The sequence below is a fragment of the Eurytemora carolleeae genome, unplaced genomic scaffold, assembly GCF_000591075.1.
Source record: "Eurytemora carolleeae unplaced genomic scaffold, Eaff_2.0 scaffold899, whole genome shotgun sequence".
Taxonomy (NCBI): domain Eukaryota; kingdom Metazoa; phylum Arthropoda; class Copepoda; order Calanoida; family Temoridae; genus Eurytemora; species Eurytemora carolleeae.
The window spans coordinates 44,998-72,820 of record NW_019396788.1 but is presented as its reverse complement, the minus strand read 5'-3'; the positions used below and the strand labels follow the sequence as shown (position 1 = coordinate 72,820).

General features: G+C 31.0%; 1 protein-coding gene and 1 long non-coding RNA gene across 2 annotated transcripts in view; one reads left to right on the top strand and one right to left on the bottom strand.

Moving 5' to 3' along the window:
* Nucleotides 1–8,296: 8,296 nt before the first annotated feature.
* The window catches only part of LOC111708706 (uncharacterized), a gene marked incomplete at its 5' end in the record, with an annotated part of 62,609 nt that continues 43,082 nt past the window's right edge, over nucleotides 8,297–27,823 (bottom strand). Inside the window, 7 exon segments of the mRNA XM_023482167.1 lie at nucleotides 8,297–8,419; nucleotides 22,998–23,084; nucleotides 25,157–25,207; nucleotides 25,561–25,654; nucleotides 26,045–26,112; nucleotides 26,221–26,348; nucleotides 27,031–27,190. Coding sequence (XP_023337935.1) covers nucleotides 8,375–8,419; nucleotides 22,998–23,084; nucleotides 25,157–25,207; nucleotides 25,561–25,654; nucleotides 26,045–26,112; nucleotides 26,221–26,348; nucleotides 27,031–27,190 — 633 coding nt within the window.
* Nucleotides 13,068–14,492, top strand: LOC111708707 (uncharacterized). The gene is made up of 2 exons (XR_002766717.1): nucleotides 13,068–13,150; nucleotides 13,601–14,492. It is a non-coding gene; the product is annotated as an uncharacterized LOC111708707 (long non-coding RNA).

The window sequence follows — 27,823 nt, the reverse complement described above, 5'->3', positions numbered from 1 at the left end:
GCGGCATTTTTTCGTAAACTTAATTTAAAAGTAAAATTCTAGAGTTAATAATAACAAAATACCCATATACTTGGCATTTCCAAAATGTGGTCTGCCTTTTTTGCGCTTAATCAATATTAATAGAGTTGTGAAGAATTTCATTCCCCCTCCCCTCCTCCAACTCCCCTCTATGACCTCTCATGTCAAAACTGTAAATTATTAAAATCCTCATTAAATTGAATGCAAATAGGTACTGCTAAACCAGTTTTTAACCACCGAACCACCGATACCTAGTTCATCATAGTGTGTTCCAGAATAAATTTGTGTACAGTAAATAAATTCTCTTATGGCCCTCCGCTGTGTGAAAGTAGGTTAAAGACTGAATGTCTCAAATAAACTCAGAGTTAGAAGACGACATTAAATTCGTCTTCCAACTGTCATGTTTCGTGGGACACCCTCTATCTTAATAAATAATTGTTTTTTGAATCACTATTTTTTATTTTTAAATTGCCTTCGGCCACAACGAATATTTTCGGAACGTTGTTGAATATTATATTATTCACAAATCAAGTTTTTTCTTGGCAAAATCATTGAATATATATTTCTAAAACTGTATTTATGACAGCAAACAAAATCCAGTTTTTATATTGTTATGATTTTAAAGTCTCATTATTGTTGGGTAACCCTGTAAATAATAATTAACTGTATCTAAGCACAGTTTTTATACATCAGTACATATGTCTGTTAATCTTTGTTTTAAACAATTTTTCAAGTTCAAAAGTATGATTTAAACTATGAGAAGAGGTTAACCCTGATTATGATTTATGCATAAATATATTCAAGCACTGTAAAAGTAATCGCAATCATAGATTTAAGGAGATTAAATTAACTTGGATACAAAAATCAAGTTTTTTCTTGCTTAAATTGAAAACTATAGATTTCCTAAAGATAATCGGAATTGAATATAATAATTATATCTATGCAACCTGATGTTGTAGACATTATATTTCAAACTATTAATTTACAGATGGAATTAAAGTGTTACATAAAAGAGTCATAATAATTTATGTTATAAAGAAATAGAAATTGGAAAATAAAGCTTTGTGACACATCTTTCATACTAAAGGTCTCTTTTCCAGTGTATTTTAATCTTATCGATGGACTTATAGACTTGTAAAATTCTTCGAAAACGCTCTGATATTTAAGTTCGATGTAAGCCTGGAGTTAGTTATGCCATGGAAAATATTAAGAAATATAAAGAAATGTTAACACTATCAAAATAAATGAATACACAAAAATGGCACGTCAATTATATTACATATAATATAAAGTTTAGACTTTTAAAAAGTAAATATTAAAGAAAATCACAAATATTAATACTGGAAGATGATCATTCAAAAGAATGCGGGAAATTCATAGCAAAAAATGCTCAAATATTGAAAGGTGTACTCGGCTGGGGTGATATTTTACTTTTAAACCCATAAGAAAATAGTGAAAATTTTACTCCAGCTCAGCTGGGAATATAAGGGTTTCAGGTGCATGTTCACCATATATTAAAAAGAGGCCACCGAGGACATAAATAGTTATTTTCAGCATTTAAGCAGATCTCTGCAACTCCATAGAATGTACAATTTTTAAACTATGGCATGGATTCAGATTTTTTAAATGTAAGCCATAGTTTGACTAGGAATACACAGTCAGCGTCTTCATGCTCATTTCATCACTCAACCAATTTTTCTTTTTCAAGTGTTTGGTTTTCACCACCCTCCAGGTCATCAAAACCGAATAATTTTTTGTATTAAATATGAAAATTTAAGCATATAGAAGTTGTTTGTGTAATGGGGGTTTGAACTAGAAAAGCTACTAGAAAATAGTCACTTTATCTTCATCACTGGTTGAATAACTATTTTGAGCCTTGATCTGCTTTTTAAAGGAGGGATTATATTGTTTTTGTCATTTTTTGAATTTTTATCATCTTGTTGGTCATTTTTATTATCACCGTTTACCTAGCATTGGGCGCGTTCGTTTTTTTTTCTTCATTTCGTTCGTTCATTGTTATTTAACGACATATTTTGTTCGTTTCTTTTTAATCGTTCAAAACACACAAGTTCTCAACAATTTTGTTAATTTCTATCAATTTCGTTCTTTTTTTCACTAAAATATCGTTCAGTAAAATCGGTTGTTCAATAAAATCGTTCATTTAGTAAAAAAAAAACGATCGTCTTTTTAAAATCTTTCAGAATATTGGTTCGTTCAGTAAAAAGAGATCGTATATAGTATAAAACAATCATTTTTGTCAAGTTCGTTTGAAGGATTCTTAGTCGTTTTTGTTCGTTTTCATAATCAAAAGTTTTTTTTCAATTGTAATTTTTTTCCAAAAATCAAAACTTTCGTTCGATGACAAAAACGATGCCCGTCTTTACCTTTACATAAATATGAAGAAAAAAAAATGTTTTTCAGTTCTCTAAATCCTTTGTGCCCGCTTCTTACTCTAATTAATGATATATAGTAAGATTAAATTACACAGATATTTCATAATTAAAGTAATTGAATTTTTGCCACAATCTCTGATCTTCTATAATGGCTATATCTTTGCTGTATACCTTTGAAATTTCAAACTATAAATTTTGCTGTATCAAATGGAGTAAAGGAATTAAGTCTTTGCCACAAACTCTGTTTTTCTAACCCCTTTATTAGTGCAAAATTCCAGAATAAGTGTCTAAGACAAATCTTTAGGATTTTTATCAAGAAATTGAAAAGGAAATATAAAAAAGAAGACATCGGTTCAAAGGAAATATTCTCAGGATGGAGAATAAAATAATTCCCAAAGTTTAATCTAAATGGACGCCAGCTATAAATGGTAAAAGAACCATAGGACGACCAAAAACCACCTGGCGGAGAACTATGAAAACTGATCTAGAGAAACTTGGCTTTTCTTTTGGAGAGGCCGAAATTGTTACTCGAACCCGAAGAAGATGGAGGAGCTTACTTGGGCCTCTTACTCCGTCAACGTCAACGAGGTTATAGTATATAGAGTGATGATGTACGCTAATCCTTTACTAATTGTATAGGCCATGTACTTCACTTCCAAAGGTCAATTTGTATATTACAGTACTCGGGGGTGATTTTTGAAAGTATTTATTTTCATTTAAAGGGACCGTTCACTTATTTGGATAATTTCAGGGTAAAATAAACAGCCTATTCGCTCTTGATTGGTAATAGTCTTACTTTTCAAAGACAACTGTGGCCGGAGGAAAAGCCGATTTTTCGTTCAGAATTTGAGCGGAAAGGGACGGTCCCTCTCTATAAACACTATTTGATGTTTTTTTCAGTAACAGCAGCCCAATAATATTCAAATTTGTTATATTTTCATGTCATTATGTGTTCGTTATTATGTAGTAAAATATGAAAACTTTTAATATTTGAGTTAGCAAGACAGGCTAGACAGCGGCCCAGGTAGTTAACTATAATCCCCCCTGGTCAACGAAAATCTGAGACACTAATTAAGTAAGCAATATTTTTGCAACCCAATGTAGTACATAAAGCTTAGATATTTTAAACTATGAATTCTGTTAAATCAAATAATTTAAACTTGAAATGTCAAAGGTTTGCACCATCAGCTGTTGAACAGATAATTGATTATAATACTTGAGTTTGTGGCTAAAACTCACATTCTAAGTTCAGAGCTGGAAACTTTTGAATTGTGGTTATGGAGATCTGAGCTGGATTTCGATATTTTGTTAAACTACAGTCTACAGATTAATTTAATCTTTATTTGACATCCCGCATGGTAAGAAAAGCAAACCTATAGATTTGAACGCTCTTACATAAAAAATCTCTCAGTATTTTTCCAATTACTCCTTTTAAACTTATGCAAAAAACAAATGTGTTGAAGTTTAAAATGTATATGGCTATGGCTACAAAAGTATTAATAAGTTCGAAAGTTAAAACCAAAAATGAGTTCGACCCAACGCAAACTTTGATAGAAATAAATGTAAAAGTATAATTCACTGAATTTTTTCGACTTTTCCTAAGGATTTCATAAAATTTGATATAGAGTCTCAAGCTCATGCACTTCTAAGAAATGGCTAATTAAACTAGAACTCAACTTTTGTGTCCAGATTTTAAATCAACCGTCGTCTCCGAAATTTGCTAAATCTAGAAAATTTTAAACATTTAATCGAAAAAATGATAAAATATTAAAGGTTAAAAGCAAGTTTTTATGTGGTTTAATCTGAAGAATTTTATCCTACAAATGACAATTCTCAAGAGAGAAACTTAAACTTTAAATTGTAAAAGGTTTCAGATTTGAGAAACTTTTTGATTGATTTATATCTGAATCCAGCAAACAACTTTAGTCTCTCACTTCATATAGACTATTCTTGAAATTACAGATTGCAGATTTTTCACAAAATGAAATCTGCTGGATCAAAAATTCAATGATTGAAATATCAAAGGTTATCTCTCTGAGGGGCAGAATTGAATGAGTTTGAGCTAGGTCGCTAAACTATTTATCTGAAGTGCTGATATAGAGTTTACATATATAATGCAAATCCTGAGTCGAATTTAATGAGTTTGAGCCGCGTCTCAAATCCGCCAAAAACCAGTTTTAACTAAGCCCAGGCTTAAATCTTGAAACATTGAAACACTTCTAAATTAACCCAACCATATTTGAGCTGCGTTTCAAATTATAGCCGCGACTCAAATTCTTTTAATTCGGCCTCTGGTTCACAGAGCAGTTGAATTAAATTTGGACCCAGGATGCAAATAAAATAAGATTAGAAAATTAGATTTAAATGTTTTTGACCATGCAGAGTTCCGAAATTTGTGATCAGAAACACCACTGCTCTACAACACTTGATCTCGATATCCATTACAGTGACAATTTTTTAAATTTTAGGATTATCTGCTCTATTTCAGCCATGGGTTTCGATCACAGGATATCCAAGATGGTTTAATTTAATGCTTTCGGATGTAGACACATGTGTCGCATCTTGATATTTGTTAAAACAAAAAAAAACAAAAATTTTTTTAATTCTTTTTGGGCATTTTTTAGCCCTCCTTAGCACTTAAACTATTAATGTTATCGGTTAATTTTTTTTTCAATGAGCTGGCCTTGAAAAATTTGGTTTTGACTGTGCATTTTAACCAGGTATTCCCATAGTCTAAGACTTTTTTCTATGGGGGGGGGGGATTTGGGACCCCCCCCCCCCCAGGCTACACAAAGATTTAGACCCCCCAGCCTTTATAGGGTTAACAGCTTTGTCTACCTATCTAGTAAGTATACTCTACCCTAGCAGACATTTGTCTTGTTCCTCAGTTTTACAATGCACTCATAAAAAAAAACATTTCTTTTAAATGAACTTTCTTCAATTTTTTCATTTTCATATTTGAAAGGATTTTTACCGTCTTTTAAGTTTAATGACTTTAAGAAAGAAAAACAAAAGTTTAAATGAAAGTTTCTTGAAAAGATTTACAACTTTTTATCTTTGTTTGGTTCGGTTCTGCTCTGCTTTGGCTGGTTCTTGGGCAGGGTTTAGTATTCTTCTAAAATTAAATTTTTATGAAAAATCAATCTACTACTATTTACAGTTTTATACCTATTTAAGAGAAAGGCATAGCTTTATTGTTCGCTTTGTTCCAATATTAAGATTTTTTGTGGTTAGTTAGAGGCATCATAATAATTTTATCATTTTTAGATCTCACCTTGTTATGTTGTAACTTCTAAGTCTTTTTAACATTGCACAGATTATATTAATCAAAAACTATTTATTTCTACGTTTTTGAATTGGTTTGATAATTCTTTTACTCCTCTTTTTAACATAAAATCCTTGAAGACATTGTTGAGGGCAGTAATAGTAATTTTCAGAATTTATGACGTTTTATGTAAAAAAAAATACCAGTTTCTTGAATCACTGGTATCTCAGTAGAGGTTTTAATTATAATTCGATAAAGTGAATCCAACATGCCAATCTTTTGATATACAAACCTAAAAAGTATATTTATTTACATATTCAACCTGGATGTTTCAAGATTTCCAATTATCTCCAGAATACAATCATACCTAGTGACTAGAAAACCTTTCCTAGCAGCTCATCCTGATGTTCAGTTAGATGCTCCTAAACCTGCATAATATCAAACCATCCTGATGTTCAGTTAGATGCTCCTAAACCTACATAATATCAAACCATCCTGATGTTCAGTTAGATGCTCCTAAACCTGCATAATATCAAACCATCCTGATGTTCAGTTAGGTTGCTTCAGAAACAACGGAAAAGTTAACAGAATTAAACACTTTTCAAGCAAGATTAACAAAGTTTTCTTCCACTTTTTTGATCAGATTAAGGTTTCAAGGGTTCCATTGTAACCCCATTTTCGTGGTGTGTACCTTGACATTACGCCTGACAGTCCAAATTTAATAAAAAAAAATATTTAATATTTTCACAGAGAAAGACAATAAGCTGAATGATTTCCATTAAATCTCATTGTATAGATAATTTTTATATCGTTGAATGACACGTTACAAATAATCGTCAATTACCTAATTCGTTTTTCTAGAAGTTATTTATATTTCTGGAATTCAAATACAGCATCAACTTGAGAATGTTGAACAACTTCAAAACTATATTCTTTTTAAGTTTTCAAAAGGAATTGAGTCTTTGCCGCAAACTTTATAATCCCTATATCTCTGCAACCTGATGCTGTAGAAATTTAATATTTCAAACTATAAATTCTGTTTGATCAAGTATTTTCAGTTTGAAATATTTTTACACCGTCAGGCTGCAAAGATAAAGGGATCAGAACATTTTGGTCTGTGGCAAAAACTAAATTCCTTCATCCCAAGAAAAATTTTTTAAGAAAAAATTATAGCTTTAAAACGGTTGTTTTTTGTTTAGTTTGTCATACTATGAATACAGAAAATGTTTAGAATTCCCTATTGTAAAGAAAATTGAGCTTTTGCCACAAACTCAAATTTTATAATTCCTGCATCTTTATAACCTGGTGGCAATCAACTTTTTTATTTTACACAATATAATTTATAGTTTAAAATATCTAAGATATACGACATATGGTTGCAAAGAATGAGTTTGTGGCAAGACAAAATTCCTTGTAACATTTTTTTAACCTATCTTAAAAGTTAAAAACCTTAAAAGTTTTTTTAAAACTAACCAAGTAATTACCCATCTTTAGCTGCTCTACTTACTATATGAAAAATATCTATCCCTAACTCATGAACAGTTCTGAGGAAATAAATATTTATTGAATTTTTAAATATACATTTGGCCAATTGTCTGTTATTGTAACAAAATAATTCATATTTGAAAATAAATGATATTTAAAAAAAAATGATATTTGAAAACAAATGATATTTGAAAAAAAATTATATTTGAAAAATAATTGATATTTGAAAATAAATGATATTTGAAAATAAATGATATTTGAAAATAAATGATAATTGAAAAAAAATGATATTTGAATGTAAATGATATTTGAAAATAAATGATATTTGAAAATAAATGATATTTGAAAATAAATGATATTTGAAAATAAATGATATTGGAAAAAAAATTATATTTGAAAATAAATGATATTTGAAAATAAATGATATTTGAAAATAAATGATATTTGAAAATAAATGATAATTGAAAATAAATGATATTTGAATGTAAATGATATTTGAAAATAAATGATATTGGAAAAAAAATTATATTTGAAAATAAATGATATTTGAAAATAAATGATATTTGAAAATAAATGATATTTGAAAATAAATGATAATTGAAAATAAATGATATTTGAATGTAAATGATATTTGAAAATAAATGATATTTGAAAATAAATGATATTTGAAAATAAATGATATTTGAAAATAAATGATATTTGAAAATAAATGATATTTGAAAATAATGATATTTGAAAATAATTGATATTTGAAAATAATTGATATTAATTAAATTTCAAAATACAAGATTAAAAACACACTCTTAGAACACACTAAAAACTCACTTCTACAAAACTTTTAAGATAAAGTTGAAAAAAGATGCATAGCTATAATAATGAAATATTAAATATCAAAAACACAATCAATCTAAAATAAATTTTGTTCTAATAATCACCATCAAACCAATAAACTTAATTATATATAGATAAATAATATTAAACTAAAATATAAGAAGAGTTTGTGGATAAAACCTCTTCAAGTCAGTAGTATTTAAGAAAACAAAAAGTACTGTACTTTACTGTACTGTACAGTAAAGTACAGTAAAGTACAGTACAGTACAGTACAGTACAGTACAGTACAGTACAGTACAGTAAAGTACAGTACAGTACAGTACAGTACAGTACAGTACAGTACAGTACAGTACAGTACAGTACTGTACATTGTTGTGCATAATTATTCTGGAGTACCAGGTAGGAAACTTGCTCTCTGCTGTCGGATCTGAAAAAGAAATTATATTCAGAAATATATAGAAAACATTTATATAATATGCATTGTATATTATGTATAAATAATATGGTGTTATTTCATCATTATCAGAATGTATCAGAATGTAAAATATAATAGAAATATATGATTAATGTATGAATATATGAGACTATAAAAATGTATTTGTATAGAAATATATTCAGATATATTTTTTCTCCTTTGTAACTTTTATTAATACTTTTGAGACCCTGCTTATTGTAGTATAGTCCCAGTTTGTACTGTACCCAGCTCTATGGGCAGGACTAGCTGGTGCAACAAGGTTGACGCGGTCAGACTTTATGCTTCATACAGGTTCAATTTACTTTTACTAAAGGCACAGAGGTGCGTGATGTATATACTTTTAAATTCAGTTCGTTATTTAGGACATTTATTGAACTTTTTCTGCGTTGCCAATATTTTCGTAAAGAAAATTTTTTATTTTTTTTTATTTTAAGATAATCGTAAGGAACAGTTATACAGCTTAACAATCCGCTGTTAGGGGAATCATGGGTCGGTAATGTTTGCTAAAAGTTGGTAAAAAATGTCATGAACAATATTGAATTAGTGATTCATCTTACTATAAATTGAATATTTCTTTGTTCATAGTTTTTGGCCGCCTAAGTTGAATTAGTCGAAAGAGGGAAGGAAGGGTAACCACAACAATTTCTCGTCCGAGCCACATTCTCCTCATTTTCTCGTCCGAGCCGCCTCGAAATCCTCGTCCTTTCAATATTATTTTTATTAAGTGTCTAATCCTTCAAACTATTTTTAAAGAATCAAGCCTCGTTAGTGCATAAATTTTTGTAAATCAAAAAAAAAAATTCAATTGAGTTAAAGATTTCAAGTTAATGTCTTTAAAAATGTTCACTTTTTTATGCGCATTTTCAGATATTCCTGGTGTAGAATGCCGCAAATAATTCCAAGTTTCTAGAACTTGAATCTTTTTTGTTAACTAGAGTAAAAACCATAGAATTTTTCCGGGTGGTTCCATGAGGAAAATTAAAGGCAGAGGTATGCTGAATATTTTACTATTTATTTTATATAGCGAAGGTTAGCCATTACCGGGCAGAAGAGATTTAAGTTTTACCTAAATAAAGTTTGACATTATTCTCATGGGTTTGAAGATTCCAACATGATATAATCATTGCAAACTTTAATCTATCCATATTGTATGCATTTACTTGGCCAGATTTAAAAAAATAGTTTTATCTTCAAGAATTGAAAACTTTTTAACACAAAATAATCGAAGGACGAGGATTCTGAGGTGGCTCAGATGAGAAAATGAGGAGAATGTGGCTCGGACGAGAAATTGTGTGGCTGGCCTTCCTCCCCTCGTTGAAATCATGTATTAAACTTTACTTTAAAATGTTTTTTTATTTGTTATTTTTAATATTGATTAATTGATTAAAAAACTAAACATTTGAAACGCTTCAGAGTTTTTGTCAATGTTTTTATCGTATAGACTCAAATCTATTATAAATGCATGGAGAATGTCAAATATATATATCACTATATACAAGATAAGAATTATCATTAAATGCGTAAAATTAATGTTTACGTAATTTCTTAAACAAACAAAGTTACAAAATATCACTTTATCACGTTAGTCTGCACGTTCAAACAAATAAACGTTATCATTAAGTTACGAAATGCTTTGACTAAAGTGTACACATTCTATAAGGGCTTATTCGCCTAATTCAAATACACAACATATTAATTAAAATTTTCGGAATAAGTATAAGTCTTTTTATCGTTTTTTTTATAATCGATTTATTCTTATTATGTCTATTGATGGTTATTCATGTCTATCAAATTCTTGTGTTGTCTATTTATGTCTATTGTTTATTGTTATGTTGTCTAAATTAATATTATTTTGTTTAATATTTTAATCTACTACTGTTTTCTTCATGCATAGCAGTTCTTCGTATCCTTCTTTTTTATGTGTGTAAAGGTCAACAAACATTCAACAAAAATACATTGATTGAAATCATTAAAACATTTTCCTTTGTAATTACATATACTTCAATATTAAGATCAATTTTTTATTAAACAGTCCTCCCTACAACATATAGCACGTAAACACATAAACCATATACTTCTTACATCCTATAAAACCAGGCAAAAGTACATTGACAGGTTTCGTTCTACAGCTGGATTTTAATCACAAATAAAGAGGAAGCTGAGAACTTTTTACAACAGATTTTTCATAAAACTTTATGTTTGTTAAAGATCGAAAAGAAACTGATTATTGCAACGACTTTAATACCAGTTCAATACATTTGTAAGAACTTTGTTTTTAGTCTAAATCCTTCTTCCTCTTGTCTATGTCTCGGCCGACTTGTATGGTGAAGTACAGGGTGTCCCACATCATATTAGATCGTGTATAGCTCAAAATTGTGATTTTTGGGACTAATCAGAAAATTTAAAACAATGAATATTTTTTAAAAACGTAAAAGTTTTTTATAAAAGTTTTCTTGCAGAAAATACTAGGTTTTTCGAGCATTATGTGCTTATTTTGGCGTTAAAGCTTGGAGATAATCTAATATGATATTAGACGAACTGAACAAACTGAGTACAAATGTTAAATCAAATATGAGATTATACCGCGATGAACTCTAGCAGACGAGCACTTTTATCAGACAACTTTTTTAACAATAAAAAAGTCTATTATTTCCTTATCCACTTATCCACTTATCCACTTATCCAGTTATCAACTTATCCACTCGCACAAGTTCTTATATCTTTTCGAAAATATATAAAAGAAATGCATCTTAATTGTGAAATCAAGCATTTATTAATTTTAAAAATTCTAAAGTGAAAATTTTGGCCCTTAGCCAAAAAAAAAATAGTCAAAAAAAGGCCAAACAGCTACCACTTACTTTGGCACTAAAAAAAGTCCTGTGGAAAAAGTCTTTGAAATAAAAAGTCTCTGGAATAAAATAAAGTCCTACCATTTTGAGACTTTATTTTCAAGGACTTTTTTCTGGTTCCAGAAAAGTGGAAAATGCATGGGAACAGAGGATGTTTACAACTATGCAAAAAAAGGACTAAGGACTTTTTTCTTGTTTTTTCGGATAAATTTTAGGGAAAAGTCCCAGGAATCTAAAACTCAGAAACTTATTTCCAATGAAATTTTGTCCTAGGACTTCAGAAAATCGGGACTTTATTACCAACGTTTTTATTTCCAGGTTTTTTTTTATCCAGAAACATTTTTTCCTGCGACTTTCTTACATAGATTCAGATAAAAATACTTTAATTTGTTGAAAATAGAACTCGATCTATTTATAACATGTATTTTCCCCATTTCTATTGACAAACACCAGGAAAGATGTCAAAAAAGTTTTGAAAACAAAGGAACTGAGTTTTTGTCACAAACTCTACTTTTTTAATCTCTATATCTTTGCTACCCAATGTCGTAGACCTTTAATACTTCAAACTATAAACTTTGTTAGACCAAATAATCTAAGTTTGAAATATTAAAGGTTTACATCATCAGATTGTAAAGATATAGGGATTAGACAATTTGAGTATGTGACAACAACTCAGTTCCTTTCTTGAAAACTCAGTTCCTTTCTTGAAAAGAAGTCGAACCTAAACCTAAACTTGATTTCCGTGAATGGAGAAAATTTTGATTTTTTTCCATCTTTTCCCAGTTAGAGTGATATTTGTGATTTTGAGATCATAAATTCTGTGCATTTAAAATCGGCATCAGAGAGGTAAAAGGACAAAAAAATCACAAAGCTTGACGAAAAATGCATCGTTCTTACTGACAGCTTTTCGGGTCGCTGTCTATAAATGAAAAAGGTTTATGAACAAAGTACTAATTCTCTGGTTTACAAAATTATGAAGTTTACGCCCCCCCCCCCCCTGGTGTTGTAAGAGGGAGGGAGGGAGTTGGGTTGGGGTGATCCTACAGTTACACCTAGTAGTTTAAGTCTGAGCTTCAGAATCATTACAGCAGGGTTCCCAACCGGTCATATTAATGGATGCCGTTTTTTTTTCAAAAAAAATCATAATTAAAAAGCATCCAAAATTTTTAAAGAGCGTAATGGCACAATTTAGCATAATTTTTTAATTTGTCTTAAAAAACACAATTTTCCTTAAAAATCAGCATAATTTGAGATTATGGCCCTACAAATTATAATTTTCCTTAAATATCAGCATAATATAAAAATATTTACAAGTTTCTCTGGACTTTAAAAATCTTTACTGTAGACCCAGACTACCCCAATCCTAACAATTTTCTGCCCAAACTTGAAATTTAAATACAAATCAAAAATTGACATATGCAGATTGCAAATGCAAATTTTGTAAATGCAAGAATTCTGGGATAAATCAAACTTCTATATAAACTAAGTACTTGAATTTGCAATGCATTTTCATAAGTCTAATGCACAGTAAAGATATACTGTATAGACCCATCTTACATGCATAAATAAATAAATAGAACAGTCACCCATCAGTATTTTAATAAACATATTTTCTCAATCTTAATTATTTTTCGAAAAAATTCAAGTTTAAATTAAATGCTGACAAAAAAAATGGCCGATGGATAGGAAGTCAGAAGGATAGGTAGTTGAGGTAGACCTTTGTGCGTAGTTACACACAGCTGGTTACTCCAGGGGTGGAGAAGTGGGGGGGGGTGTTGCTAGGAGAACTTGAAACCAGCTGAAACAAAATCGGAATTTGAGGGAATATTTCCTGGTGAGGGGAGTGAAGGGGGGGGGGGGTTCGACTTACAAAAAACGAAAATATGCGAAATTGTAAAAAAGCATTTAAAAATGTTAACAAAATTTTCTCTGAATTTTATTAGAATCAAAAGTAGTAAGTTTTACAAAAAAATTATAGTTTTAAAAAATATTCTTATATTATTATTTTGACCTAGAGTAAACTGGAACAATGAATTGAAGCGTGACATAGAAAATGTATATGTAATATAATCTGTCTCATAGTTCAATCTAATTGTCAAGGTTTTATGCGCAATATCACCTTGCATTTACATTTTTAACAATTCAAAACTTCGGTTAGAATTAATTAAAAAGTCTCAATTAAATCAATCATTAATAAGGTTTTTAATCAAGATGTTTTTATGTAATAATTTGTATTTATTTGTAATTAAATCTAATTTAAAGCTAATTTTACTTTTATTTCTAGTATGATCTGTATCTCTGGTTCTCTTTATGATCTGGGAGGGAAGGGTATACTTCTCTATCTTCTCCAACTCCTTACAAACTCATCCCATCTTTCATCCCATCTTTCATCCCATCCAACCCTCTCATCAGACCCGTTCTTGCATCTTCATGAGAATACTGTACCAGCTAGAACATTCAGATCTCAAGGATAAACGTGTCCCTTGCCAACCTCATCCTCTGAATCCGTCCTTGGCCAACCTCATCCTCTATAGCCATCCTTGCCAACCTCATCCTCTGTATCCGTCCTTGCCAACCTTATCCTCTGAATCCGTCCTTGTCCAACATCATCCTCTTCAGCCATCCACCTCATCCTCTGAATTCGTCCTTGCCAACCTCATCTTCTGTATCCGCCCTTGCCAACCTCATCCTCTGAATTTGTCCTTCCCAACCTTATCCACTGAATTCGTCCTTTTGAACCTCTTTATCCGTCCTCGCCATCTTGAATCCTCGTGATTCTGAACTATCCAAAAACTGCTAAATATCCGATCTCATCTTTGTTTGATCCAATATCTCCTCATCTCTCCCTTCATCCCCCTTCCCTCCCCGATTCTCCCTCTCCCTCCTTACACACACCCTCCCTCCTTTAGTACCTCTCCTCCCCCCACTTGAAGGAAGGGCATTACAATGAGTGTGTCTGTCTACAGGAATGAACGGGTGATATAAAGGCATTATAATTCCAATGGTTTGGCTTGGATTCCTCAGCTGACTGATTAATATATACTGGGAACCTGTTCAAACCGTGTTTAATATCTCCTGCTAGCATTCAACAAACTACAGTTGGAGATCTTATAATGTAAATCTGTGCTTTCAGTAACCTTAGTTAAATAATCAATAAATTGTCACTTTTATTCAAACTTTACTTCTAGCTTGTACAATACTGGACTTGTAAAGAGCCCTTTTCCAATAAACAATTCTAGCTTTTGTTTTTGTTCTAAAATTTGCACGGATTATTCTTTTTTTAATTGGCGGATTTTCAAAACTAATAAATGTTGACATTTTTCTGTGCACACCTTTTATCTTTACCCTTCTCTTGGGTCATGTCACACACAATTTGTGCCTGATTTGCTCAACTGTTTTATGTTTATTGGACAAACAAACAGGCTTTCCAAATACATAGAGAGAGTGAGAAAGTATTAGCATGAAGTCAGCAAATAAGGACAAGTCGGAAACAGGCGCGCAACTAGGGGGGGGGGGCGAGGCCCCTCCTAGCCTGATTAAGGGGGAGTATACTTCTCCCTTAAGAAGGCTTGTCACCCCTGTAGGGGGGGGGGGCAAGAAGTCCACCCTGTTTTGCAATTTAACGAATCGTGAATCCTGACCCAGAGCAATTTTAAGAGCTCTGATAACTAAAATAAAAATGAACGTTAGTTTATTGAGCTTATAGTTCAATCAAAGGAATACTTCAAAAACAAGCTGAACTTAAGGGGTCAATAACAATGGTCTCCTGTAAAATTAAGAATGGCTTGATCAAAATTACAGGAATAGCAATTTAACAAATTCAAGTTTAAGCTATTTTTTTTCTTTTGTGGGTGGAGAGGAGGCGAGGGGGCGGAAAAGTGAAAACATGAACTATCATATGATAAAGTAAATTATAACTTGAATAAATCTATTCTGAATGAGGTTAAATCTGAAAAATTCTACTCCTTCATAGCAGATGAAGCAACAGCTTATACAACCAATATCTTTCATTCTGCATTCGTAATGTAAACGTAAATGAAGGTTACTAGCCTTAGAGGGCGCTTCGCGCCCATCTTCTAAATTAATTGTGAACATGTTTTCTTTGTGTACATCGTAAAACAAAACAAAAATAATTCGCGGATTTTCACAAAAAATTTCGTGGATTTTCAAAATTTTCAAAAATTTAATAAAGATCGAATTTTGATGGAGACAAATATTTGAAATTTTGATCATTCATAAACCTTCTAGCTCTGGGGCTCCGTGAGGTCTCACAAAAAATTTGGGCCCGATCGGTTCAGCCGTTTTGGCGTTTATTGGATACAAACAAACAAACAAACAAACAAACAGACAAACAGACAGACAAGACAAATTTATAAATAGATTGCAACTGTAAATTATGAGGCATTTATATGGGACAGCATAGAATACACCCTCGCCCCCTCCCCCACCCCTTCTTTTTAAGGCATTTTCCTGTAACTAAAAAAAAATTGTTTGATAGATTTTTTTTAAATTTCATATCACTTGGGGTCATACTGAATATCCGGTTGGTAAGGTTAGTTTTTTATTGTGTGAGTATAATAAACATTTTTCTTGCCCGCCCCCCCCCCCATAAAAATGTTAAGGGGGGGGCAAAATTTTTCGATCATACCCCCCCCCCATAACAAAATGTCTAGTTGCCAGCCTGGTCGGAAAGGACTGTTCACTAATTGGGATATTACAAAAAATATGGTATGATAAAAGATAAGTTACAACACCGAGTATATCTATAGCCCAAGCCCATTTTTATAACTTTTATCTTTTTAATTTTCTGAACAATCGTTTTAATGCAGCGCCAGCATGTGGCAAGTTCCTGCTTGTAGTTTAGTAGTAAACAATCGAATAAAAAAATTCTAAATCTAAACTTGATGTTTTGAATTTTATGAAGCCTAAGCAAAGACTAATTGCTTAGAATTTAAGTATATCGTCTGTCCCAATAAACATGGTAATAAAAAAGACATTAATTAAAGAATTTTCAAAAATAATAAATGTCGGCTTTTTTTTCCGGGCAACATTTTTGAACTTCGGCCAGCCTAAAGACGTAGCGAATACTAAATAATGACTCTGAGCGCCTTAGGACCAGTCATATCATTTTCCTAGAGTCATGAGAGTTCCGATCGGTTCAGACGTTTTTGGTTTCAGACACGAAAGAAAAACCAAACATAAAAATATATTACTACGATACAATAAATTCTAAAAAATTGTTGACAAATTATATTAATATAAAAATATCTCTTTAAAGTTAAATACACAATTTTTTATTAAATAAATAAAGTAAAATTACTTCATAAAAATTCTATATTTTACTTTTGTGAGAAGTTCGTTATTCACATAACTATCAATTATGTATCAAATCACATAACTATCAATTATGTATCAAATCACATAACTATTAATTTTGTATCAAATCACATAACTATCAATTATGTATCAAATCACATAACTATCAATTATGTATCAAATCACATAACTATTAATTATGTATCAAATCACATAACTATCAATTATGTATCAAATCACATAACTATCAATTATGTATCAAATCACAAGGATTTTTCCAAAAGTATCAGTATTAGGATAGTTTTCAGTTTTGACAAAAGGAAACACATTTTAAAGGTTTGCCAACATTACTATGAAATATTTTCAAAAAATACATTTTTTGCAAGAACTCTTCTTAAATGTATTATTTGTAAGTTGTCTTGCAATCCTAAGGATTAGATTACATTTAAGAAAAATAAAATGTATTTATGTCTTAATTATTCTGAATTTCAATATGTTCTTGTCTAATATCCTTGCATTTGAATTTCAAGATTGGATTCGAAATTTACCCATTTCACACTCCTCTGCCGGTTTAGTAATTGTAAATTGGCGGTACAGTCTAAAGTAGAACTGCAAAGGTTGACCCAGCTTGGATATTCAAATGTACTCTGGTGGGACGTGATTTAATCAAAATGCTCAATGATGCACATTTTGCACATAGCAATAATCTTTATTCTGTTTGGTAAAAATTAGGGTTTTGTATACATACACGTGTATGGATATGGAAACAGTTAGACTAATATCCCCTGCACGTTCTTTTCTTCACGTTCCTTTCTACGCGTTCCTTCACAAAGCAACAATCCGTTTTCTGTTTGGTAAAAAATGGTACTTTGAACTCCGTTACAAAACATTGATATGTTAACAGTTAGACTTTCTCTTTGAACCCCTTTGTGTTTTAATCATCTGATCTCCTGAATCACGTTTAAGGGGAGTGTTCGGGAAAAATAAAAGGGGGTAAAGGCTGATTGCATTGAATTCGATATCGATCGCTTCTAATTTTACATTTATCTGTTGCGTCTTTAAGGAGAAAATGGTTATAAACGTTTTACACCTAAAAGCGTAGCGTCCGTACAAATTCATGGAGTTGCATTATTCAACTCAGAACGTGAATAATTAAATTAAATTTCAACTCTTAAATTACAACCTACCACTGTCGAATTCAACTCGATCCATGCGTATAAAGTTGATATTTCAGAGCATGTATGTCCATATCATATTTGTATTTATGTTAGCTATAGCTGCCCAATCAGCTGAACTTGTCTGAATTTGGTTAAGGAACTCTTCGGTAACCTGGGGAGAACATCGGCAAAAAACTGATTTTTTTCTTTCAAAATAATTTTTTTAATACGGGCACTTCATTTTTAAGTAAAGAAGGCCCCCCTGACCGGGATAGGATTAACGTCATTGGAATTTTGTAAGACTTGTCATCGTTTTTTGTTTTTTCTCTTTTTGGGGCTTAAAAAGTCAAGTATTTTAATTGAACATCAGGCTGTTATACTTCAGCTAGTGTTGTTTATCGTCTTGGATCGTTTTGGATCGATATGGATCGTTTTGGATCGTTAAGATCGTTTTGGATCGTTTTGGATCGTTTTGGATCGTTTATGAAAACTTTTAATAAACCTTCCCAGATTTCAAAACTGTTTAAAGTTTTCATAAACTTTTTAATATTTTTATCCTATATCCAACATTTGGAAATCATGTGTATTGTATGGTATTGGAATACGAAAACTGAATTGAGATACTCAAATTCTCTATTCCAGTTTTAGACATTTTATGGAAAGATATTTCATGTATGGACATTTGATAGATAAGACATTTCATACAGAGTAATAGATAGGACATTTCAAAGAAAGGCATTTCATGAATGAGCATTTCACGTATAAAACATTTCACTTATAAGAAATTTTGTAGTGAGGAGTTTTTATAGAAAGGATATTTCATTGATAGGATATTTCATAGACAGGAATTTTATAGAAAGAGCATTTTATAGATATAAACTTTATAAATAGGACATTTCTATATAGAGGACATTTCATAGATAAGACATTTTATTAATAGGACACGGAATAGAAAGGACAATTTATAAAGAGTACATTTCATAGACAGGACATTTTATAGAAAGTATATTTCATAGATACAGGACATTTCAAAAGCCATTTTATAAATAGGACACGTCATGGAAAGGACAATTTAGGTAAAGTACATTTCAATGATGGGACATTTCATAGAGAGTATATTTTATAGTTAAGACATTTTATAAATAGGACACGTAATAGAAAGGACATTTCATAGATAGGACATTTTATAGATAAGAAATTTAAAAGATATTACATTTCATATATTGGACATTTATTGATAGGACATTTATTTAATAGAACATATCTAGAGAGAGTACATTTCAAAGATAGACATTTCATGGATGGACATTTGTAGATTAACATTTGTACAGCTATTTGGTTTGTGCAATTTAAGATTTTTTAGCTTCCAAGATCTGTAGTAAAGAGTAAAGCACATAAATATATTTCTGTTGTCTCACATTAAAAATTAATAACCATCACAATTTACAAAAATGTCTTTTTTATATTTCTTTAAAAATGTCCCTTTTCAATTGTTAACATATTTTAAAGAAATGCTAGCTGTTTCCTACAGAAGGGTCAATGTGATTGTTGCAACAGTGCACAATGTTTTTTGTCATCCCATCTTCTTAAATCTGTGGAAAAAACTATTTTTGTAGGCAATTGGATCAATGATTGGTGGGTGGAGGGGTATAATTAATAAAAGATTCCTTATTTTTTAATACAAAGGGTGAGAGATCACTAAATACTCAACTTCATATATCCCAGCGTCAAGGGCATAAACAGAGGGGGGGGGGCAAGGGGGCAGTGCCCCACCCAAATCTTAAACTGAAGAGTGAAGAACATAAAAGAATTAGTTTGGTGTTCATTCCGTGCACTAAGAAGATTGAATGGTTCAGCACCATGACAGAAGTTCGAATGAAAAATCTATCTAGAATGCACATTCATCCTAATTGGATGGGCGCTATCAGGGATAGCGAAGTAAAACAATTATTTTCAGATGCCAAGCCACAAAGGCTTGAGTTTGGACTGGAGGTAGTAAAAGACCATTTTTGTTTTGTTTTTTTAATTTGAATTTAATTTACTTTATTCATTGCACCGCCGTTTTGTAATCTTTCTTTTTATTACAAACTAGCTGAAGTGTCAGGCGTTGTCTGTGGAATTTAAAAAATCGAATTAAAACAAAAAATTATAATTTATTTAGCTTTTGTCATCTCCAAGGGAACCCTGGAGTTTCTTCACAAAAATTAAGCCCATTTGATTCAGTCGTTTGGCCAGCCATAGCAAACATATAAATGATGAACGAAGAGCTTTATTGTATCGATTACAATTATTTAGGTTTAAGATTAAGTATTTAAGTTGAGTTTTTCATTTTCAAAAATGTGTTTTACTACTTCTAGTTTAAATACTAATTAGTGCTAACATAAAAATGTTATAAAATGTCGATTTTTTAATAATTGGATAATTGGACTGTATTTGAACCTTTATAGTTTCTTATACTTGTGCCCCCTTATATCCAAGAAGCCAAATTTACAGTTCTGTATATACGCCCTTGCCCAGCGTATAAGGAAAAAATTATAAAATTATAAAATTCTTTAAATTTAAATCAAACACTTAGATCGAGCTTAATTCAATTGTTTTTGTGTTGTGTCTGAATAAAATTGTCATCCTCTGACAAATGTAAAATGATAATTAGTTAAAATGTGAAAACCCTTCGTATATTAGCAATGTTTAATCTAGAATAATTTTTTTTTAATGTTTATGCAGATTTAACCTATAATCAGTCCCCCCCCTGGACACAACCTTAAAAAATTAAACTCTTTTACCTCACCCTGTAATTTGACATTTGTACACACCTCCAAGTTGAGATTTAGGGAAGGGTTAATACAAAGAGGTTTATATCTAAGAATGAGAGAGCTCTCTAAAAAATAACTTGATAATAGTAAGAGAGGGATATTTACGGTTGATAAGTGTCAAACCTACTTCTATCATTGGAAGCAATATGATTGTCCTTTTGGGTGCTTTGGATGCCTTAAACTCAAATGATGGATCATTCTTCCCGTTATTGATAGGGTTAAGTTTTGCATATACATTCTTTTCTAAAGAAATCATATTAATTTTGTTATTATTTCACACTGTTTTAACTAACAGGTTCTTGTCCCAGCAAGCTGTCATTTTCCAATTTGATCATTTATCGTTTTTTTCTCTTTTAAACGTAATTGTCGGTTAATGCGTTTTAAATGAAAAATTAGCAAGAGACTACTCAGTAAGTTAAAAGCTTGTTGAAATTAAGACCGAAACGGATTTGGATTAGGGATTGCGGCGAAAAGGAAAAATTTTTGAATTTTTTTCGCATCTCGTTCGCTCGCGAAAAATGCTAAAATTTTCGCTTTTTCCGAGAAATTTCGCTTCAATCTGTTTTGTGATAAAATTCGGAATTTTAAAAAAATGCAAAATTCTTTCGAAAATTCAGCAAAAAAACAAAATACAGCTTCAACACTTGAAAAAGCGAAATTTCACGAGAAAAAAAAATTCTCGAAATTTTTTTTTTCGCGAAAACCGCATTTTTCGCTTTATTCATTTTCGCGAAACGTTGCGTTCGCTGCAAAAGCTAGATTGGATATTGATTAAAGAAACTAAAATCGGAAGTTTTGTGTGGATATTGTTAATCTAGAATGTTTATTTATAAAACTATTTTAGTCTAAAAATTGTATTAAAATAAATTCTTACTAATATATATTAATCAACAAACTAGTATTAAAGAAACATGTTTCATTGATCTTTTTTCCCATTATTTTTTTCATTTTAATATTAGATAATCATTTTAAAATCAGTTTTCGGGATGAAATTAAGAATTCTAGAGAGTACAGTAAATATATAGTTCTACTCCTCAAGTTTATTTCAGTTTTGCCCGTGGAATTATTTAAAATCAAACTTTGAAACAAAAATTTAGATTTTTGAAAAAAAAATCTTTTTTAGCCTATCCCCCCGGGGTACACAAGGGTTCCCTCAAAAAAATTCAGCCCATTTGGTCCTGGCGTTTGGCCAGCTAAAGAAAGCATGTATACATACAATTATATACAAGCGGAGAGCTTTATTATATAGAGATGGTGTTTAGGTTCCAAGGTCGGTAAAACAAATTAAAACAGTCGAACGCCTTTTTTATTTAAACCTATTAAATTCCAAATATTTCAATTTCAGTTTGACCATATTTAGTTTTTTTTACATTCATGTTTCTAACATTTGTTATGTGCAATATGATCATTTATGAAATTATGAGTTTGTTGTACTTAAATATGATCATGTATTAGTTGTTTTACTTACAATATGATTATGTACAAGTTTGTTGACCTAACAATATGATCATGTACTAGTTTGTTATACTTACAATATGATCCTGTACAAGTTTGTTGTCCTAACAATATGATCATGTACTAGGTTGTTGTACTTACAATATGATCCTATACAAGTTTGTTGACCTAACAATATGATCATGTACTAGTTTGTTGTACTTAAAACATTATTCTGTACTAGTTTTTTGTACTTACAATATGATCATGCACTAGTTTTTTTGTACTTACAATATGATCATGTACTAGTTTTTTGTACTTACAATATGATCATGTACCTGTTTGTTGTACTTTCAATACGATCATGTGCTAGTTTGTTGTACTTACAATACGATCATGTGCTAGTTTGTTGTACTTAAAACATTATTCTGTACTAGTTTGTTGTACTTACAATACGATCATGTGCTAGTTTGTTGTACTTAAAACATTATTCTGTACTAGTTTGTTGTACTTACAATACAATCATGTACTAGTTTGTTATACTTAAAAATTATTCTGTACTAGTTTGTTGTACTTACAATACGATCATGTACTAGTTTGTTGTACTTACAATACGATCATGTACTAGTTTGTTGTGCTTAAAACATTATTCTGTACTAGTTTGTTGTACTTACAATATGATCATGTACTATTTTGTTGTACTTTCAATACGATCATGTGATAAATTGTTGTACTTAAAACATTATTCTGTACTAGTTTGTTGTACTTACAATACGATCATGTACTAGTTTGTTGTGCTTAAACATTATTCTGTACTAGTTTGTTGTACTTAAAACATTATTCTGTACTAGTTTGTTGTACTTACAATATGATCATGTGCTAGTTTGTTGTACTTACAATACGATCACGTGCTAGTTTGTTGTACTTAAAACATTATTCTGTACTGGTTTGTTGTACTTACAATATGATCCGGAATCTGCTGAGATCTCGATATTTCTTCGTGAGATGGTTCAGTATAGTTTGCTGCATAAGGTACACCCCACGAATCCTAGATAAAAGATAATCTTAACTTTATTTTAATTTCATAAAAAGAAAGCTTAAAGAAACTGTCATTTGACTTCTCATGCCCGCATCCCACCCACACTCTTTCAACATTTCAACATTGTCGATTTTCTATCTAAAAGGGTGTTGAATTCTGTCAATTTTCTTCTTTTTTTATTGTCGCATAAATCCGCAACTTTTATGGAGAACCCACAATTGAAAATTATGAAAAAACAAGAATTAAATCCAAATGAAAATCTAGGAAAATCTATACACCAACCATAAAATCAAATAATTATTTATTGATACTATAATAATATAATATTACATTATATTCATATAAAATAAAATAAAATAAAATACAATTCTTGCGTTCAAATATGTTTAACTATTAGCAGAAAGCTGACTCAGAAAGAGCGTGAAAAGTGGGTTAGGAAATTTTTTTTTTAAAGTAATTTTTGCACAACAAAGGGTTTTATTAAATTCCATTTGAGGACTCCTTTCAGTCAACACAAAATCCCAGATTTCGTTCGGAAATCTGAAAAGGTCTTTTCTTGCAAAGCGTAACCCAATATTTAAGAAACTTATTTACTTCAAACAATTTGACAATGTAAATTATTTCAAAGAACATCTACACATTTATTTGTCCTATCTTTTTTTTCAATAAACGCCAAAACGGTGTTGAGTCATTTCATGGAAAGACATTTCATAGAAGACATTTTATAGACAGGACATTTTATGATAGAATATTTCATAGAGACAGGACCATTAGCCATTTTATAAATAGGACATTTATGAAGAGTACATTTCATAGATAGGACATTTTATAAATAGGACACGTCATAGAAAGGACATTTAATAGACAGGTCATTTTAAAGTAGGGCATTTCATAGACAGGACAATTCAAAGATAGGACATGTCATAGATTGACTATCAAAATGAATACATTTTCTAAAATTGTGACACTTTTTTTACATACCCAAAACCTTAAATATTGTCTCAATGTCCTGTTTATGAAATGTCCTATCTATGAACTGTCTTGTCTATGAAATGTCCTATCAATGATTTTGTTATTTATAAAATGTTCATCTATCAAATGTCTTTCTATGAAATGACCCAATACCACCAAAACAGCTAGATCAATCTGGAAGTATAAAAATGATCCAGGTAAGGTTTATAGCGTATCGAAATTTTTTAAAAAAAATTTAAAATTTTTCGATTGAATTAGAATTTTTGAAATCCACCAATGAACACTGCATGGAAAATCCGCAACATTTTTTATTGTTGATTCAAAATTTATGAAGAAAAGGGCTTCCCGTGCAGCTAGATTAGCAATGAGAATTCTAAATCATGAATAGAACCGCCTTGTAGGCCTATGTTGTACTTTATAATACGCACATAAAAGTAATTATGAAGGGTTTAGACTCTAGACTCATTAATTCCAAATAAAGTTGTTTTTATCACTATAAAAGGGTTAAGCATGATTTGTTCTGCGAAATAAATAAAAATGTGCATATATAAAGGGACTGTGAGCGTAATTTCATGTCACCTTCCATTTAAAAAGTGGCATGTCGGATTTACAACGATACCCTTAAAATCTTCAGCTAAACAAATAAGGGAATCGTTGTCCAGACCAAGGTTATAATGCAAGGAAAGTTAATTGCAGTTGCGTATACTCTGCGTACATATTGAAACTAGTTCTCTCTGGGCGAAATTTGTAAACAAGAATAGATGTAACAGTGTGTGTTCAGTATCCGAGGAGGCTATGAGAGCATTAGATTTTGATAATTTTCATAATTCACATAATAGTTTCCTATGGCCAAAAAATTTCATTGATTTTTTATGTGAAAGATGGATCCCATGTCAGGCTTCAAAATTAGTCTTGTGTTTATATTACCGCCCAGAGACAGTACACTGCAGTTCAAAAGATGCGTACACCTCTGAAATAACTTCCCTTTCATTATAACCTTGGTCCGGACAAAGCTTTAAAGATTACTGTTGTGAATAGGACATGCCTCTCTATAAAATTACAGGTCAGTTGAAATTACACGTACAGTCCCTTTAAGATTAAATAATTACTCTAGATTTGAAAGATACCATGGAACCATCAGGTCTTTTTACTGATTTATCCTAAATATCGTGGCGTAAAAATAATGTTAATTTTGCCATATTCTTATATTTATTTATCATTCCGAGGTTATTCGGTGCAGTCCCCGAAATGAAATTGAAAAAAAACATAGATAGAAAATTAGAACATATATAGTGACCTGAAAAATGAAAATTATGCTTTACATTTAATAAAGTTCGTCTTTCATTTCCTTTTCACTGTGGTGACCGAATTTCTATTTAATGTTACAATAATTTTTAATTTAAAAAGAAACTTTAAATTAATTTCATTGTGACCTATTCGATGCATTTTTGTTTCGAATTTTTAAACTTTTTGATTTAATTTTATCATATTAATTTTAACAAGAAATCAGTACCTCCTCCGTAAGCTGAATACTAGCTGCAGTCTGATTTCTCGAGTTGAAATTACTCGGCATATAGTCAGGGATATCTCCGGTCAACTTACGGTTTCTAAACAACAACAACCTTGTGTAAATGATTGTCTTGAAAGTTTAATATGGTTATTTAGTTAAAGATAAGCCCTCAGATTGGCCGGTAGGTGGCAGTATTTGGTTAGGGACAATTGATTGGACAGTAGAGGTTATGCAGTACGTTACATAAATGTCCAGAAGTTCAGTAATCTGGGGGGGGGAGGGTTCTTAGATTCACTTTTCCAACTTTTTGTCCCAATAAACATATGATCTAAATGTAAATAAGTTTTTGATTAAGTATGGAATGCTTATTTACATAATAGTCTTTCGCATTCTTCACTTAATTATCATGTTTATTGGAACACCTTGTATAAAACTGGAGGTAAAACTGAGTAAAATACAGAAATAAATGAATTTAAATAATGTTTACCTAGTCCCTGTTCCTTCAAGGTTATCAGCAAACTGGAATGATCTGTAAGTTGGTTGCTGACTTGGGGTTAATGATAATAATAATAATAATAATAATAATAATAATAATAATAATAATAATAATGATGATATTAATAACAATGTTAATGATAATAATAATATAATAACAATAATCACCGTGAATGGCTTCATCTTCTCCTCAGTTTTTTTCTTCTTCATGCAGACAGCGCAGATGATGAAAACAAGAATGAACAAGACGATCGCCATAGCGACTGCTGCGATCACAATAGGGATTACATCATCTCCTGAAAAAATGATAATATATATCTCTACACTACTACTCCAAAAACATTTTCTTATACAAAACTACAAAATCTTTTATGATGATTAAAAGAAAGTTGTTTTTAAAAGAACTCTTGTTGTAATTTTTAATTGTTCTCCATCTAAAGCCTTCCGTAGCGTGTACTGCACAGATTGTACAGGTGTACATAATATTACCTATAGCGTGTACTGCACAGATTGTCCAGGTGTACATAATATAACCTATAGATTGTACTGCACAGTTGTAAAGATGTAAATAATATTACCAATAGCTTGTACTGCACAGTTGTACAGGTGTATGAAGTATGATCTATAGCTTGTACTGGCACAGTTGAAAATGTGTACATATGCATAGCTTGTATTGTAATGCTTAGTTGTCCGGGTGTACATAATATTACCTATAGCTTTTACTGCACAACTGTCTAGGTGTACCTAATACTACTTAGATAGCTTGTAATGCGCAGTTGTACAGGTGTACATAATATTACTTATAGCGTGTACTGCGCAGTTGTACATGTGTACTCAATATTACATATAGCTTGTATTGGACAACTGTCAAGGTGTACCTAATACTACTTAGATAGCTTGTAATGCGCAGTTGTACAGGTGTACATAATATTACCTATTGCGTGTACTGCGCAGTTGTACATGTGTACTCAATATTACCTATAGCTTGCACTGCACCCTGTGGAGGAACGTACATAGGATTCCCAGCCAGATCATTGATGGAGAGCTTTCCGTCCGCGAGGAGCTGTGAGAAGGACTGATAGGCCTGCTCCTGCTGACCAGCCTCTAGAGCTGTAGGAGCTATCAGGTTAAACGATACCTAGAGGCAGAATTCATTTTCTTATTTGCAATAAAGAATCATACAGGGTTACCCACGAAAGATGCGATTGTAAAAATGACTCAAAACTCTGATCGTAAATAAATCAATTTAATTCCAAACAAACCATTCAGATATTACAACCTATAATGATCGAATTTTATTCGATTTGTATAAAGCTGATATTTCACAATATTTTTTACTTGTTTCATATATATTGTACTTTTAACGACGTTTTTTTGTCACTAGGTGTCGTTGGAGTCTTTTGGAACCCAGAAGCGTCGAGAGCATAGATCCCTATAGCGACCATATATCGTCCTTTAAAGTATGAAACAAATAAAAAATATAATGAAATATTCACAATAAACAAATACGTCGAATAAAGTTCGATGATTATCGGTTGTAATATCTGAATGATTTGTTTGGAATTGAGTTGATTTATTTACAATCCTAGTGGAATTTATCTGAATTTGTATGGGTTCTACGTTCTTCGATATGAGTTGTGAAAGAAGTAAGAATATTAGTGATCATCATCCCTTTAACTAATCATTTCTTTTGTTAATTTATATTATATAACAATACATTAGGCGGGCACTTCACATTTCTGACTCTTATTTACAATTCACTTTTACTACA